The 16436-nt window shown below is 50.0% G+C and overlaps 1 protein-coding gene across 1 annotated transcript; it reads left to right on the forward strand.

The window, feature by feature from the left end:
• The first annotated feature begins 646 nt into the window (after positions 1–646).
• On the forward strand, positions 647–16225 carry TTL (tubulin tyrosine ligase). The gene is made up of 7 exons (XM_021534864.3): positions 647–1054; positions 4658–4736; positions 6379–6611; positions 9395–9530; positions 9623–9892; positions 10792–10935; positions 13164–16225. Exons 1-7 carry the CDS (start codon positions 898–900, stop codon positions 13279–13281), a joined length of 1137 nt encoding a protein of 378 aa, XP_021390539.1. The 5' UTR covers positions 647–897; the 3' UTR covers positions 13282–16225.
• Positions 16226–16436: the final 211 nt, after the last annotated feature.

Here is a 16436-nt window from a genome sequence, read left to right on the forward strand (position 1 = left end):
TGACAGACCCCAGCCGGTGTCACACCGGGGAGCAGTGGGGTCAGTGACAGATCCTGGCTGGTGACAGACCCCAGCCGGTGTCACACCGGGGAGCAGTGGGGTCAGTGACAGATCCCAGCCGGTGAAAGATCCCGGCCGGTGACAGATCCTGGTCGGTGACAGACCCCGGCCGGTGTCACACCGGGGAGCAGTGGGGTCAGTGACAGATCCTGGTCGGTGACAGATCCCGGCCGGTGTCACACCGGGGAGCAGTGGGGTCAGTGACAGATCCCGGCCGGTGTCACACCGGGTAGCAGTGGGGTCAGTGACAGATCCCGGCCGGTGTCACACCGGGGAGCAGCGGGGTCAGTGACAGATCCCGGCCGGTGACAGACCCCGGCCGGTGTCACACCGGAGAGCAGTGGGGTCAGTGACAGATCCCGGCCGGTGACAGATCCTGGTCGGTGACAGATCCCGGCCGGTGTCACACCGGGGAGCAGTGGGGTCAGTGACAGACCCCGGCCGGTGTCACACCGGGGAGCAGTGGGGTCAGTGACAGATCCCGGCCGGTGACAGATCCCGGCCGGTGTCACACCGCGGACCCGCTGGCCCGGCCCCCAACGGCCTTATGGCCCCGCCCCCGGCGGTTGCAGGGCGTAACGGGGCGGGGAGGAGCAGGAGCAGGAGTCGGATCGGGATCGGCATCAGGATCAGGAGCAGGCTCTGGAGCGGGAGGGCGGTTCTGGTTCCGGGTCAGTCCCCGCCCGGGCAGGCCCTGGGGCGGTGTGCGGGGGCGGCGGCCCCGGCCATGCGGAGCCGGCCCGGGCGGCGGCGGCCGCGCAGGGCCCCGCCTGGGCTGCGGCAGGGCCCCATGAGCCGCCGGGGGTAGGCGGGGAGCCCCTTCCCCCGCCCGCCGCCATGTACACCTTCGTGGTGCGGGACGAGGGCAGCAGCGTGTACACCGAGGTCAGCCGGCTGCTGCTGGCCAGCGGGCAGTGGCGGCGCCTCCGCAGGGACAACCCCCGCTTCAACCTGATGCTGGGCGAGAGGAACCGGCTTCCCTTCGGCAGGCTGGGTAAGGGTCCTCCCCGCCCCGCCGGCAGCGGGGCCCGGCGCTCCCCGCTCCCCTTCGGTCTGTGGCCGCGCTGTGCCCTCCGGTGCCCGGTGTCCCCGCCGCAGGGCAGCGTCCCCGCGGGTCGCCGCAGCCTCCCGCCGCCGCTGCGGGTCGGGCGGGGCGCTGCCCGGCTGAGCCCCGCGGCTCGGGGGCGGCGCCGCCAGCCCCGCTCTGCTCCCTGTCCCCGCCGCTGTCCCCGGCCTCCGGCGCCCAGACAAAGCTCGGGCACCGCGGGGTCTCCGAGCAGCCGACCCCGGCAGGGCTCTCTGCGGGCCCTGCTGCCGCCAGCCAGGGCCCCAAAGATCCTCTTCCCGGGCTCCCGGAGAGTGATTTCCCCGGGCCCCCCAGAACACCCCCCAGCTGAGGCCTGTGCTGTGCTGAAGCAGTGGGAAGGGCGGGGGGTGACACAAGGGTTTCCCGGAGACGCTGCTGTGACATGCGGCAGATCTCAGGATCCCGGCCCCCGCTCTGGGTGCAGCCCAGCACTGCCTTCCTTGCCCTGCAGCAGTGCCCTTGGGGCTGTTTGCCCCTCTGCGGGGGCATTCGGACGAGCAGCGTGCCTTTGTGGGGTCGCGGTGGTTCCAGTGTTATCCCCTGCCTGGTGCTGGGCAGGGACACTGCGGTGCTGAGCCTACGTGGTATGGGGGTGTTCTGCTGCTTGGGACAGGAGGCAGAAGGGGTCTGAGTCAGGCCCGTTCAAACCTTCACTTCAGAGCTGGGGCTGGCGGGGATGTGGCTCTGCAGGGCTTGGTGAGGGCAACGGCACTATCCCTGCCTGGAGCACTGGACCAGGGTGTGGGTAATTCCAAAGGCTCTGTGTGTGTAGGGCCCGCTGCAACCCCTGCCCCACCACCTTTTCCCCTGCTGCCTGACCTCCACTGTCACCCTGTCACCATGCAGAGCTCTGGGAGCTGCCCTGTGTAGGCTTGTCCCCTGCCTGCCATGCTCGCTGCTGTCCCATGGCACAGCCACCCTGGCCCTCTGCCCTGTTGGATGGTGCAGAGCCCAGAAGCAGGCAGGGATAGTGCCCACAAGCAGGAGAGCCAAGCCAGGCACTGGCAGTGTTGCAGGGCGTGGCAGGGAGCAGGGCTGCACTGTCATCTTGGCCCTGGTTTATTTCTGAGGTGATTTTGCAGCACTGCTTCTGGCTGCAGAAACATCAGAACAGGCAGAGCCCCCTCACTCCAGCAGCTCTGGTGCAGCCTCTCTCTTGCATCTGAGACCCATCTCTGACTGCTCTTAGCAATTTGCAAGTCACCAGTTCCAGCGTCTCTCCCTTGTCTCTTCCACAGTTGTGAGTGGAAAGTCCCCATCACATGGCAGTGCCATCTGGTCACCTCCCGGTGTCAGGGTGTCTGTAGTGGGCAGGGAGACACCGGGAGAGGCTCAGGCAGTGAGGATGCTCACACATGCCTGCAGCAGGCAGACCTGTGCTTTAACCTGCTCAGCATGGAGGACCTATGAGGATCAGACCTCATTGCAGAACAAGTGCAGCTCCTTGAGAGTGGGCATTCACAGCACATCCAGCTATGGTGGGCTTGTGGCCCACCATCTCTAACTAACCCCTTCCATCCTCAAAGTGTCCTGGAGTGACAGAAGGGCTTCCCTGAGCCCTTCTGCATATGTTGCCATGGGATGCCCAAAAACTCAAACCATTTCTCAGGGGGGTGACCAGGTGGAGGGAGCCAAGACATATCTATAACCCGTGGAGAGGGGCCATGCTTTGGCACTGGCATCTTTAAACCATCCTCCTGTAGCAGGAACTGGTTGTCTGAAATCAGTAGATTCAGACCAAAAATAACATGGTTATTTTGGTGCATTTTCCAAAAAGTTCTGTCTTCTTTGGTTTGTCTTCCTGAGCAACTGTTGCATCAAAGCTGGCTTGGTTTTCCTAAGGGCTCTACTTGGTGGAAGCAGACATTAATTCGGGGAACTGTAGGGATTTGCTTTGCTCAGGGCCTAAGCTGGATCATGGAGAGAAGTGGGGATTTTCAGCATGCACCACTGCTTCTGCTCAGTTGCAGGGACCTCTGTAGCTTGCACTGGTAACCTAATTCCTGGGGAATTGTACCCTTAAGCTGTGTCCTCATCTAGCAGAAAAGCAGTTTGTGCCAAGGGGATGGAAAGGAGGAAGAGGCTGCAGAGGCCTCATGTAGCAGGGGATGGTGGGCTCTATGCCCTGCTGGCCAGGAGATGATTGCCACTTTGGTCAGTGCCTTGGCTGCTTTTTAATCCCACTAAATGCATACTACAGACCTCACAACATGCCCCAGAAGTTTTCCCTCCTGCCTTGAGGTCCCTCTTTGGTGGCCACCCAACTCTATGTTGCAGCCCCCTACTCTGTGGCACTGCTCAGGAGCCCAGCAAGGATGCAGCTCATAAGGATAAACTAGAAACAGAAGAAAATTTGAGGGCTTCTATTATTTTCTTTTCAGTAAAACAATATGCCTGTGCTGGCTGTACCCTGAAGTGCCTGAAGTTACAGATTTTTTCTGCAGGATGGTTTTCAGCTATCTTGTATTTAAAGATTTGTGAATAAAAGTGACCCAGGTCAGGGAAGTGACTTTGAGGCTGAAAATAGATATTCACTGTCTGTGATCTTGCAGCTGCCTGGTGTTTAAGGTAATGTTTGCTCCAGGCCTTTTTTCCCAGGCAAACACCAAGAAAGATAAGTAAAACCCTAAATCCTTTTTCAGGATTCTGGTCCCTCCCAGAGAGCTTCCAGCTGAGCACAAGTGTTTCTGTCCTGAGAAAAGGTGAAGGCAGGCAGGTTGTGGTATGGAGTCCAGTGTTGGTAAGGAAGTGCCCTCTGCTTAGCACTCTCTTTGTCGATGCTGAGGCCACAGCTGGATACTGGGGCCAGTTTGGTTATTTTCCAGTGCAAGGAAGGCTTAAACATCTGGATTTACTATATGAAGAGCCACCACTATGGTCAAGGGGACACAGGTTGGCAGCCAAGAACTGGGACAAGGACTTGTAGAAGTCAGTATCTATCTTTAGAGATACTCAGACTTTGAACAAGAGGTTGGACCAGAGACTTCCAGAGGTTCCCTTCTCACCTCAGGTATCCAACAGGTCTTGTTGCAAGCTGCTAGACAGAAGCAAGACTCCAAGTCTTTCAATGTTTCCCAGTGTTTTGTGGTATCAGACCCGAGAGGGAATCATGCTGTACATGACAAAGAAAAAAAGCTGTTAGCTAAGCTGTGATCTTTATGTCAAGGTGTGTTTTCCTGCATTCTCCACTTGTATTTAAGAGTGACTGAAATCTTGATTCTTAAAAGCTTACCCCAGAAGATGGAGAACACCTGACTGTTCCCAATGTGAATTAGGAAAAAATTATTTTCCTTTGCAAGATGGATGTGTCAGATTAAAAACAAGTAGGTAACTGCATGGTTTTTTGTAACTAGATGAAAGAAACCAAAGGAACCAATACCAGTTTACAACCTGTTTCTGTAATGCAGGGCAAGGAAACAGCTTCCACTTCTTTTCCCCTACTGCACAGATCCTTTGCATTTTGCCTTTATTTGTTGAGGAGTTTGTCTGACCTCTGTTTCCCCTTCTTAGGCCATGAACCTGGACTTGTGCAGCTGGTGAATTACTACAGGGGAGCAGACAAGCTGTGCCGCAAAGCATCTCTGGTGAAGTAAGAAATTCACTGAAATGTTAGATGGGCTTGGCAGAAGCTTCTCTTCTAACCCTTGTTGAGTGTTGAACCTGTTTGGAGGGTATTTCACACAACAGCTGCCCTGGGAGTGTCCTAGCATGTGCTGTCTTTAGACTCCTGGGCTGGTTTCTAGAGCTGTTTGTGTGCACAAAGGCCTCTCTGTAACCTCAGGGGAAATGCCATTTCCACTGAGTTGTATCTACTTGAAACCATAGAGTGTATTGAATCAGATTAGACCCAAATCAAAAGGAAAAAGAAACCCAAAGGTATCTGCTCTTCTTCCTTGTAGACATTTAATTAAAATCTTCTCCTTTTATTCTCTGTTTTATACAGAGAAGAGACGCTAATGTGCCTTTAGCTAATCAGATTTGTTGGTCAAACAAATGCTTGGAGACATCTCCAGGAAGAGCTCTGGGAGTTATTTCTGCATGACTGCCATGCCAGGGTCTCCTGGGGAAATGTGGATGAACTTTCATGGCAAATAACCCTGTCCCTATGCAAACTCTGCTCCTACTAGAGTATCTTTATGTCAGAGCTCTTGGTCTCCTTCAACAATTTGATTGCCCATTACAGTCTGTGCTGCCTCTCACTAATGCAGTCCTGCAGACTGTGTGTGCTGATCCAGAGCCTCTCCTTCCTCTGCAAAGAGCCTCTTCCAGTTGCAGAGTATTTTTAAACAAGCACTTAGAGCACTCCTCAGATGGATTTCTCTTTAGCCTATTACCTAGAGTGCTGAATGAACTTGCACACCTATTTTAATATCCTGAAGCTTGGCTGACCTTTTTAACTGTAGGGTCACCCATGCATCAGGCTACGCAGGAACCCACAGGACAATAAATTACATTCCTCAGGGCTCCCAAAGTGCCACTGACCACTGCCATCTCAACAGAGAGGCACAAATGCACAGAGTCAACACCTCATGAACTCTAGTTTTGGCTTTAAGCAAAGCATAGGCATTTGGAGAGGCAGGCAGCTCCCCTGACTTTGAAGGAAAACAGGCCTGAGCTCTGCTAACAGGAATTTGCTGCTGTCTCCAGACATTACTTGGTAAGGGAGATGTGCTTGAAGGATCCCAGACACCTTGGGATGTGAAACATGTAACTGTGCCCTTGCTTTCTGTGGCTTCCCAGTGGCATTCATACACAGCTGGGACACCTGATCTGATCTCAGTGGGAATGGGATCAAGGGCTAAGCACCAACACAGAGAGCATTAATGCTCTGGCTTTCCTTTTTCCAGCTGTGATCACAGCATACTTCCTGCCCTGAGTCGTGTCAGCAAAAATGCCTCCTCAGTTCCCTTGTGCAGAGATGATGCAGGGAATGTACCACCAGCTTTAGTTACATGGAAATTTCTCAGCTGTGTCAGTAAAGTGTAATGAAAGCATGCAAGTTCTGATTCAAAGAGTAGTGCTTTGCTGTGGGCTGGGGTTGCCATGATATCTTCAGGAAAACCCTAACTCCAAGGGTCTAAGGAAAACAGGATAATTTAGCACAGACTATCCATAAGCTGCCATTCATCATCAAGCAAAAGAGCCCAGTTAATGATGATTTTTCATTATTCACTAAGTCCTATGCAGGTGGGGACACTCCAGAGATTAACAGCCTGTCCCTCTTCACCCAGGCTAATCAAGACAAGTCCTGAGCTATCGGAGTCCTGCACATGGTTCCCTGAGTCATACGTGATTTACCCAACAAACTTGAAGACCCCTGTGGCTCCAGCACAGAATGGGATTCACCATCTCATCAACAACTCAAGGACAGATGAGCGGGAAGTGTTCCTGGCAGCTTACAACAGGCGGCGGGAAGGAAAAGAAGGCAACGTGTGGATAGCCAAGTCCTCAGCTGGTGCCAAAGGTTCATTCTCCAGCACCAGGAGCTATTTCTCATTATTCCTCACTCTTTACATGATCTATAGAATCACAGGGTCTGGCTGAACCAAGCTGATGTGTGGTCTGTCTATGAAGGGCTTCACTGACAGACAAGCACTGTGGTGTGCACGTGCTGCCTAGGACATGCACGGCAGGGAAAGGGCCCTCACTTCTTTACATGCACCTCAAAATGTGAGAATTTGCTGTGGGGAGAAGGCAGCAGGGACCAGCAAGCGAGGGGAATGTGGACAGCAGGTTAGAGGGAGAAGAACAGGATACAGGGAGGCAGTCAGCAGGCAGGGCAGCAACCTTCATGGGCAAGGAGCCCAGCTCCCCATGCTGCAGCTTAACTTGCCTTCTCCTGGGTGGAAATCCTACTTGTCTTTCAACCAGACAGATGCCTGGTGCCAGTGGCCTGCCCATGGTCACACTGAGAGCCTGGCTGAGCAGCCACGAGCTCAGTACGTCACAATTGCACCCAAGCCTCAGGGGAAGGTACCAGAGCAAAGACAATCAATGCAGTGTCTGTCTGTCCATTTAATCTGAATAGGACAACAGATAGCCAAGTGATAATGTGTCTTCCTTGTTCCAGGGTCATTCCATCACTGACTCTACAGAAATAATGAGCTATGAGATAGCTGGACACAGCTATAATGCAGTGCTTTGATAACTGTTCTGCTCTCTTGGCTGTGTCACCAAGAAGAATTGGAAGAGCATCCTTGTTTTCATCAGGAATGAAGGGGAGATGAGTCCTTTTGTTATGCCAGTGCAGGAATGTGTTTCTGAGTAATAAACTGGCAAAGAAATCCATCTGGGCATTTGGAAAGGCAGTTGCTGTAGTCTGCTGCAGGCTGAGCAGGTTCAGACTCTTCAGATACTTCATGCACGTGTGATCCCATCTTTTCTGCACTAAAGCAGAGTAGCCTTTTGTATTCATCACTGTGCTGCTGGAAATTAAAGTGGAAAGCAGAGTCTCATGGTAATCTTCTAGGGGGAAGATACGCATGGGGATTCTTCTTCTGAAGAAGAAAGCTTGTTCATGCTAATTACCAAGAAAGATACAGCTCAGGCACAACCCCTGTCTTGGGGCAGGCCTAACAGAAGCTTAGTCATCCATCAGTAACAGTAAAATTCAAGGTTTAGGATGCCCTGACTGATGTTTTAAGGGTTTGTAACCATGGCTGGAGGTTTTGGTGTTTTCTTTGACAGCTGTCCCACATAAGCTCCTTTGCTGCCTCACTGGGTTGCTGCCTGGGTGCACAGTCAAACTGACCCTCCCCTTGGTTTGCCATCTGTCCAGTGTGGAACAGGTGCCTGCTGATCTCCCCACTGCAGCAGCTTTGCTGGCTTAGGGATGTTGTTTCCCTCCTTTCCCCAGTGCACACCCTGAAGCTGTACCAGTGCAAGGTTCTGCCTTGCTCTACTGTGATCAGGAGACTAAAAAAATCTTGCCCCCTGCACAAAGTATGGGTGAGAAAGATACTTTCATTTCAGACTTCCTTTCAGTGGAGAGTGCTGGGATGAATGGGAGGACAGTAGGGCTGGAAAGCTGAGCAGAGGATGGAGCAGTGAGAGTACCTGCAGGGCTCTGCTGACAGTGACCTTCAGAAATCAGCTAGGAGCATTTTTCTGTGGATGATCCTGTCAAACCCTGCCTGTGCTTCAAACCTCTATTACTCCTTTGATGCCCCCTTGAAGAGTGGGGCTTTTTGCACAGTATTTCCTCAAAAACACGGAGCACAAAATTAAGACTAAGTAATCAGGTTTAGTCCAGAAAACTAGTGCCTTAAGAACGGGCATAGTGCCAGAGGAGTGTTTGGTAACTTCACCTGACCTGGCTTATCCCTTATGATACCATGCCATTGCTTTATGAAATCCCAGAAGGAAAATGGTCTCTCTTCAGTGCTCTGCAACAGAAGTTTGCTATTTGGACTCTTGCAAGAGATGAACTGTGACAGCTTCAGCCAAAATGTGGGAGTGTTTAAATGGCACAGTTCATTTTTTTAATGAAGAGCTTCAGCAGCAGGAACACTGAGTACATGGATGAACAATTTAAAATAGTACTCTTCCTTATTCAGCAATGATTTTAATAATAACTTAAGTGAATTCAATGAGCAGGGCAACACTGCACAAGTGTGCATGTGTGACTGCCTCTGGCAGCCAGAGAAGCCAGACAGGGAAAGTCTTGAGTCTGGGATAAAAAACCCCACAAACCTCCCTCCCCAAATAAAAAAGAAAGGCAAAAATCTTTACAGAAAATGTGCCAATCTCCCTGTTCTCTCTAAACTGCTGAAACTCAGGGAAAAACAAAACCAAATTTGTCAAGTCTCAAATACAAGCACCACCACACCCTCCTACCCCTGCCGAGCCTAGATAGGAAGAGAAAAAAAAAAAAGACATAAAAGAAACCAGAATGCCCCCAACCCAAGCAGCTGCCTCACTGCTTGCCCAGGTCTCCCTGCCTGCTGTGCATCTCCTCACACCCTGCAGATGTGCCCCAGGCAGGCTGTGCCCTGTCAGATCCCCTTGATTCCCATTTCCATCAGGCCTGGTTTCTGGGGAGCCAGAGGCCCATGGCATGGCAAGGAAGAGATCCCTCCATGGATTCATTCCCATGGAGTGACTGTGGCATTGCTTGGGCACTGGCTGACCCTGGGGCGACAGGTTCTTGAATGTTGATTTTTGGGCTAATGAGCCACTTGGGGCCTGAAAAAGCTCCAGCAAAGGTAGGATCCTCTACCTAATTTTGTCTTCAACTTTCTGTGCCAGGGGAAGGGATTCTGATTTCTTCAGAGGCTGCAGAGCTCCTGGACTTCATAGATGAGCAGGGACAAGTGCATGTGATTCAGAAATACCTGGAGAATCCTCTACTTTTAGAGCCAGGGCATCGCAAGTTTGACATCAGGTAACCTTTTTTGCCTTTGTAATACCAGTTTTCTTGTTCATGCTGTGTCTTTGGGAGCCACTGAGACTAGAGTTTGTTCTCCTGTCCCCCAGGAGCTGGGTTCTCGTGGATCATCAATATAATATCTACCTCTACAGAGAGGGTGTCCTGCGGACCTCTTCCGAACCATATAACAGTGCTAATTTCCAGGACAAAACCTGCCACTTGACCAATCACTGCATTCAGAAGGAATATTCCAAAAACTACGGGCGGTATGAGGAAGGCAATGAAATGTTCTTCGAGGAGTTCAACCAGTATCTGATGGATGCCCTGAACACAACACTCGAGAATAGCATCTTACTGCAAATCAAACACATAATAAGGTAGCCAGCTGCCTGCTGCTGTGGAGAGCAAGACCCTTCAGGGACAGGGAGTGTGTATGGACACAGCTGGGGAAGCAGAGCATGAAGGGAGGGATTTCAACTGCATAAATTCAGGATAAGGCCATAAATACCCCCATGTCACTGCTCAATGAGAAGGCACCTCTGTAAGTGCTGTTGCCTCAATGTTATATGTGCCTGTCTCTGCATTTTGCCAGCTGTGGCTGGTGAAGGGTAGAGTGAAAAGGGAAGAGAGCAGGTCAAAAGACAGAGCTGGGAGAGGCTGAGGTTAAGAAAGGCATACAGGTGATAGAGGGGAAGTGAAGCTGGACTCAAGTGTACAGACTCTGGATGCTTCCACCACCATCAGCCAGCAGCAGCACATGGCTGTTGCCTAGGTCATCTTACTCAGGCCACAAGAGCCAGTTCCCTCCTGGGCATAGAAAGTGCCTGGAGAGAAATCTCAGTGCTGCAGAGAATCCAGGTCTTGACAAAGCAGTCCTTCATGAAGGAATTTGCTTTGCCAGTACCCCATTGCTGTTAATTGCACTAAAAATATGTGGCATAACCTTTGAGGGACTTGAAGGCAAATGAGCATCCAGTGGCAGTTCCCTGGGGACTTGCTGTATTATGTGCAATGCCCTCTGTGGCATTGTACATCATGTTTTTCAGCTTGCCTGACCCAGAGGTGAGGGAGGATGCTGGATGCGCTCCAGCTCTTTGAGTTAACTCAGTGCGTCCCCACATGTATTTTCATGGACACGGGATCTCACTTGCATGGACCTGGTTACCATGGCATGTGTTGGACATAACTTGTAATCTGGGAGAGTTGCAGGGCAACCCCTCTTACTTAACGTGTCCACAGCAGCCTTAACCCTGAGTTTCTGTTTCTCCCTTCACAGAAGCTGCCTTATGTGTATAGAGCCTGCAATCAGCACGAAGCATCTTCACTACCAGAGCTTCCAGCTCTTTGGCTTTGACTTCATGGTGGATGAGGAGCTGAAGGTCTGGCTAATAGAAGTCAATGGGGCCCCAGCATGTGCCCAGTGAGTAAATCAGTTTCTGTAACACCTTTGTGATGCCACCATTCACATGCCTCACCCAAAACATGGCTATGTCCCAGCTCCAAGTGAAAAAGATGAAAGAAAATGAATGGCAAGGGAGTTTTCCAGGCTAACACTGGACACTGCTCCAAGTGCCAGTGAGTTTGGGTTCATTACTCTTGTCTCTATGTTTGGTATTCCCCAGCTTCTTTCCCATGAGAAATGGGACACTAATATGTGTTTTTGAACAAATGGGTTTGAATATAACTGGGGTCATTTTTATTACACTTGGGTTGAAGTTATGTTTGCAGATTTAATATTTTGGGAGTCAGATTGTTTCTCAATCTCTGGTTGTGGCACTGCTGGTGGCTGCTCTTTATATGAACACATGTTAAATGAGTGGCATTAAGGGCAGCAGCTGGAAGTGAGTGGCTGAATTTGCAGGCAGCAGGACCACAGACTGTGGATGCTGCAGATGTTACCAAATCTCTGAAAACCTAAGGAATAAAGACTAAACACCAATTTAGTGTTAAAAGAGCATCATTTATTCAAACCACACAGGGGATAACTCCTAACCTTATATGTTCATGTGATTTTACAAGTGTCTTGCTTATATACAATTACTGCATCCATGTTACAATTTGCCCATTACCAAGAAACCCTCCCCAGGTTCCTAGATTGAGTCCTTATTTTGGCTGTGCCTGCATTCCTGAGCCAGATGTCTTCTTACTTTCCAGACATCCTTGATGGGAAAGCAGATTTTGCATGCCTTGTTTCTCTGCTAAGAGTTCACAGGCACAGTAAAAATTGAATTAACCCTTTTGGTGTCACAGAGATTGGTTATAGCTTCTTCCAGCAGCTGCAGAGAGGCTGGAACAGCCAAGTAGCCCTGGCCATGAACATCTTTGTGTAGGCACAGCAGGAGGTGCTGTATTACATGACTGAGACAGCTGCACGAGATCAGAAATTTTTACTAAGTGAGCATCTGTATCATATTAAAAAAAAAAAAAAAAAAAAAAAACAACAAAAAAACAGAACAGACTGTACATCACTGCATTAGAATTTGATCAAATTAGATGTTGATTAAATTAGGTTAGATCATCACTAACAGAAGACAAAAAATGCAGGTCAAGCCTACCAGACAGCCTGTTCAGCAGCTTTTTTAGGGATAGAGCTTGGGGAGCTTTCTGTGTCCAGGATGCCCTGTTCACAATGTGCATCATGGTGCAATGACTGCCTTGCACCTCCTTGTCTTGCTGTATGGGTAGAATTTGGCTGTTGCTGGATGGATTTGGATTGCAGCAATGCCCTGTTAGTTTTGTGCCTCTTGGAAGAGCAAAAGTGTTGGGCACTTGGAAGATTGAAAGCAGCTGAGGTAGGTTTTGGCTATTTGTGACTTCTGTTGAGGGTTATTTTTATTTGTAGCACTTGTATCACACAGCTCTGATTTAAAGAGGGAAAAAAAATGGCTGCTGTAAGCAATAAAAATCCCATCTTACTGTCACATAGCCCCAGTGGCATGGAGTAAAAGACATTGTTAATCCTGGGAAAAACAGGTTTGGTACTAAATGCGTCCCAGATGCCAGCACATTTAGGAACGTCACACATGTGTTTTCTCCAGCAGAAAATGAAGCTGTTGTTAACTCGAACACCTCTCTTCTCCCTAATCCTGCTGTGCATGAGCTGTGCCATGGTAAAACGCATCCCACATGTCTGAGGGTCCTGTGAAGCGCCTGTGCCTGGTCATAAGCTGATGTGTACAGCTGCACCCCAGCACAGCATTTCATCAAACCAGGAATGCATCAGAGCAGACCCTCTGGGGTACATTCCTGTGTGAACAATGTCTGGAGCAGTAAATCCCAACTCCCTGAGTTGGAAAGCTGCTACAGGGAGCCCTGAGATGTTTTCTGCTCCTTTGCATTTGTGGAGACTCAAGTCTGGGGCCTGAGAGTCCACAGCCTCTGACTGTAAACATAGATAATGGGTTTTGTGGTTCTTTGTGAAAGGGAGAAATATTGGGAATTACCACCATGGAAAAAGAAAATATTGGTGTAAACAGGAGGAGGTGGAAGAGATACTGCTCTCCTCCTATTTGCCACCCTGAAACTCCTTGTAATGGGAATAGGATCTTGTAGATCTTGCTGGGAAAATGGATTTCTCCATAAAAATTGGCCAGGCCTCTGCTGGTTTGGCCTGCCTGGGTATCTGATTCTCTCTCTCTCATTTCTTAGGAAGCTGTATGCAGAGCTCTGCCAAGGAATTGTGGATGTAGCCATCTCCAGCGTTTTCCCCCTCAGCGACACTGGGCAGAAGATGAACCAGTCATCATCAATCTTCATCAAGCTGTGATGATGACACAACTGCCACCACTGTGAACAGGGAGAGACTGCACCCCTCGTGTCAGCACAGTTCGGTGGCTTATCTCAGTAACATGCCAAAAAGTGATAGAGACAGGCTTCATATTTTCCGGGAGACCACAGGGAAAAACAACAAAACAGGCATCCTCACAGAGCTGTGATGAGCCAGAGCTGCTCAGATAACTCTGCCTGCATTCACCAAAATCCACTTTAGAAACAGCTTCTGTGACTTTGATACCTGAAACAAATCTCTCTGGGAGTACAACAAAACAACCTTAAAATGAAACCCCAGCAGGGATACTGTAATGCTGTATTAGCTCCTCCTTTTCTATAGAGATAACATTGGGTTTTTTAAGGGAATTGAGTGGAGAGAACGATGGAGTTGTGCTCCTCCCGCTGTGTTTATTCTTTCCTCACCTACTGCATCATTAGTGCCTTAGCTCGGCTCCAAATAGGTGACTCCTTTCCTTTGTTCCTGCTCTGTTACATAGAAAGGAGCAAGCTCTCTTGGTGCCTAAAACCAGGAACACCAAGAAGTCAGTTTCCTTAGGTCATTTTCCAAGCTGGTTGGCTGAACTCCCAGGCAATGGCTGGCAAAAGGGTGCTGAACTGCAGGTGGTGAATTAACCCAGGCAAGAAAGGTGATTTTCTTTATTTATAGCTATCCCTTTTCCTATTGAGATTTGAATCAGTGTCTGTCCCAGTCTGAGGCAGTTGGATTCTGCTTAAAAGAGGTAGAGAGACCCCCTCGGAGCTCACCAGCAGGCTGTAGGATTTCTAGCATCACTTTTGTGCTGAGTGTTTCAAGTAGCAGAAACCTGATCCCAGTTTCTTCTGAGGCACTGCAGTGAACTTAGGCTCTTGTCTCAGATTTTCCCTTCATGATTTACTTGAGGCTTGAACCTGAAATTTCTACCTAATCCCATTTGAGCCAACCGGTTTTATTCTCCTCCCTTTGACAAATACTGTAATCTTCTACCCTGAACACAGTCCACAACTTGATCTTAGCTAGGGGCAAGGTGGGTGAGATTTTGTAGACCAGGAGAGACATTCCTGTTTGCCACACATCTGAGAAATCAGGTGCTCTCAGGGGAAGGAGGGGTTAAATTTCTTGAGATCTCTGTATTTCAGAGCTAGCATCTGCTTCAAGTATAACTTAAATGCCTGTCAGGTTTCTCCCCTTGTGAAGTGTATCTGAATTTGCAGTGTGAGCCCAGCACATCCCTTTGGGAGGGAGAGATGGTCATGGAAAGAAACAGGTTCCTGTTCCCCATAACAAACAAACTAGAAGACATTGTGGAGATTAGAAGTTGCCTGCATATAATGGGAAGTGAATCAAACAATGGAATTTCTGCCCTCCTCAGAAGAACCTAGCATTTTGGTGTACTCATCTCTGCTTGTGATGGAGATTTCAGAGTTCTTCATGCAGCAGACAATCCTGACAGGAAGGGGCTGGGTGATAAGGAGGGAGAAGGATGTGGGAGAAGGATTGGTTGGGTTTTTAACCTTATGATCGCACAGAGGTGTCAGAACTTCACTGCAGTCCAGGTGAAGAGTGGTGGTAACTCACTGAGGTAAAATGTAGGCTGTGAAGAGTTGTTACTCATGAAGTTCACCACATCTCCACTGACATTTTCATGTTAGCTTAGCTGAGCTTAAAAACTGCATGTTTTCTGCTCTGCAGTGGGAAGATCTCACAGCAATTGCTTTCATCCAGGATGTGTCTGAAGTGACAGCTGAGCTCTCATAAATGATAGGGCAGACAAGAACAGGAAATTTTCCCCATCACAATAATCCAAGAAATCCTCATATTCTGGGGTGCTAGACCCATCCTTCCCCTCAAAAGGGAAATTTAGATAATGCTTGGTAGTAGAGCCACAACTACAGATGATGCAGCTATTCATACCCTGCCTTTCCAGATGGGCTTGGGGGAGGTAGTGTTTGAGGGACACTTGAATCCTCTGCTGAATTTTTCAGGAATAAGCAGCATTCTCTGGAGTAAAATGTGTATTTTTCACCTTCTCTCAAAGTGTCCCTTAAAGTAAAGCACAGAAGGTAAATTATAAAGGACAGAGAGCACAGTGCCTAAAGTTTTGCCGAAAATACTAGCTATGAGGTGGAGTAGAGGATGTGTATGTGGCTGAGGCGTGGCATTGCAGCCATGGGTGCACCTTGCAAGTGATGCTCACAAGCCCCTGTGAGATTTTTTTTTTTTGTTTCTTTTTTTAGGAATATACAACAATAAATGTTTTCTAGTTTATTTCAGCTGAAAGGTCAATAGACAAGGTCTTACTCTCTTTCCTGAGCTTTTACCCAGGATACTTCTGGGTTTCCAGAAGACACCTACCATACTACAGAATGTCTCTAGTCTTAGTTGTATCCCTTCATGTCATCCATGAAGAATTTCTGGCCCAGGTGTTCTGGCTGCGTTGTCCAGCAGGGTCTGGTCCCACTGGACTCTGGGTTTCAGGTAACACCCATGTGGCTTGTTCCATACGAGTTAGTCATGTTGTGCTTCTGCTGAAATCTGGTGGCTGCCCACAGTCCATGGAGAATGCCGGAGAAGTCTAAGAAAGGCTCGAACGCTGATTGCATCCAGGCGACTGTGACCAGTGCCCTTCAGGACTGCTTGCATGTCCCTGCTCGCAGCATTTCTTGTTCTCCACACGCAGCTCTCCCCCCGGAGAGCAGGGCTGTGCCGTTCATAATCGTGCTCCATGACCGTGTCTGCTGTGGCAGCCCCTGGGGAACCCTGGTGTTGAGACGGTGTGAGGTACGCGGGGCGCTGCCGCCCGGCGGGCTCGGGATCGTGCGCCCAGCTGTTCTCACGCCAGCATGTGCATGTGGGGCTGGCGAATGCCTGAGCTCCCGGCTCTCCGGTGAGCTCACATCTGTCCACATCTCTCCTAAATCATCATTAAAACATGCAAACCCCACCGCCTCTGGTGTTTCCTTGGGGCAGCGCGTTCCTGCGGTGCCAAGCCCCAGGACCCCGGGAACCGGCCTCAATCCCTGGGCTGTCCCGGCAGCGGTGGGAGCCGGGGAACAGCGGGGTTGTTCGGAATTCCAGGCGTGCGGAAGAAGTGGCGGAGAGTGACGGGGATGGGTGGGTGGCCAGGCTCCCGTTCCTGGGGCGTACACGGATGC

Source organism: Lonchura striata, chromosome 3 (genome assembly GCF_050655825.1).
Source record: "Lonchura striata isolate lonStrDom1 chromosome 3, ASM5065582v1, whole genome shotgun sequence".
Taxonomy (NCBI): domain Eukaryota; kingdom Metazoa; phylum Chordata; class Aves; order Passeriformes; family Estrildidae; genus Lonchura; species Lonchura striata.

What these genes read in the sequence shown, in the direction of transcription:
- TTL (XM_021534864.3), top strand. Translation starts at nt 898, where the DNA reads ATGTACACCTTCGTGGTGCGGGACGAGGGCAGCAGCGTGTACACCGAG. An exon ending in GTCCTCAGCTGGTGCCAAAG is followed by an intron (nt 6,612 to 9,394) that starts GTTCATTCTCCA and finishes TTTCTGTGCCAG; the next exon opens with GGGAAGGGATTCTGATTTCT. An exon ending in GGGGCCCCAGCATGTGCCCA is followed by an intron (nt 10,936 to 13,163) that starts GTGAGTAAATCA and finishes CTCATTTCTTAG; the next exon opens with GAAGCTGTATGCAGAGCTCT.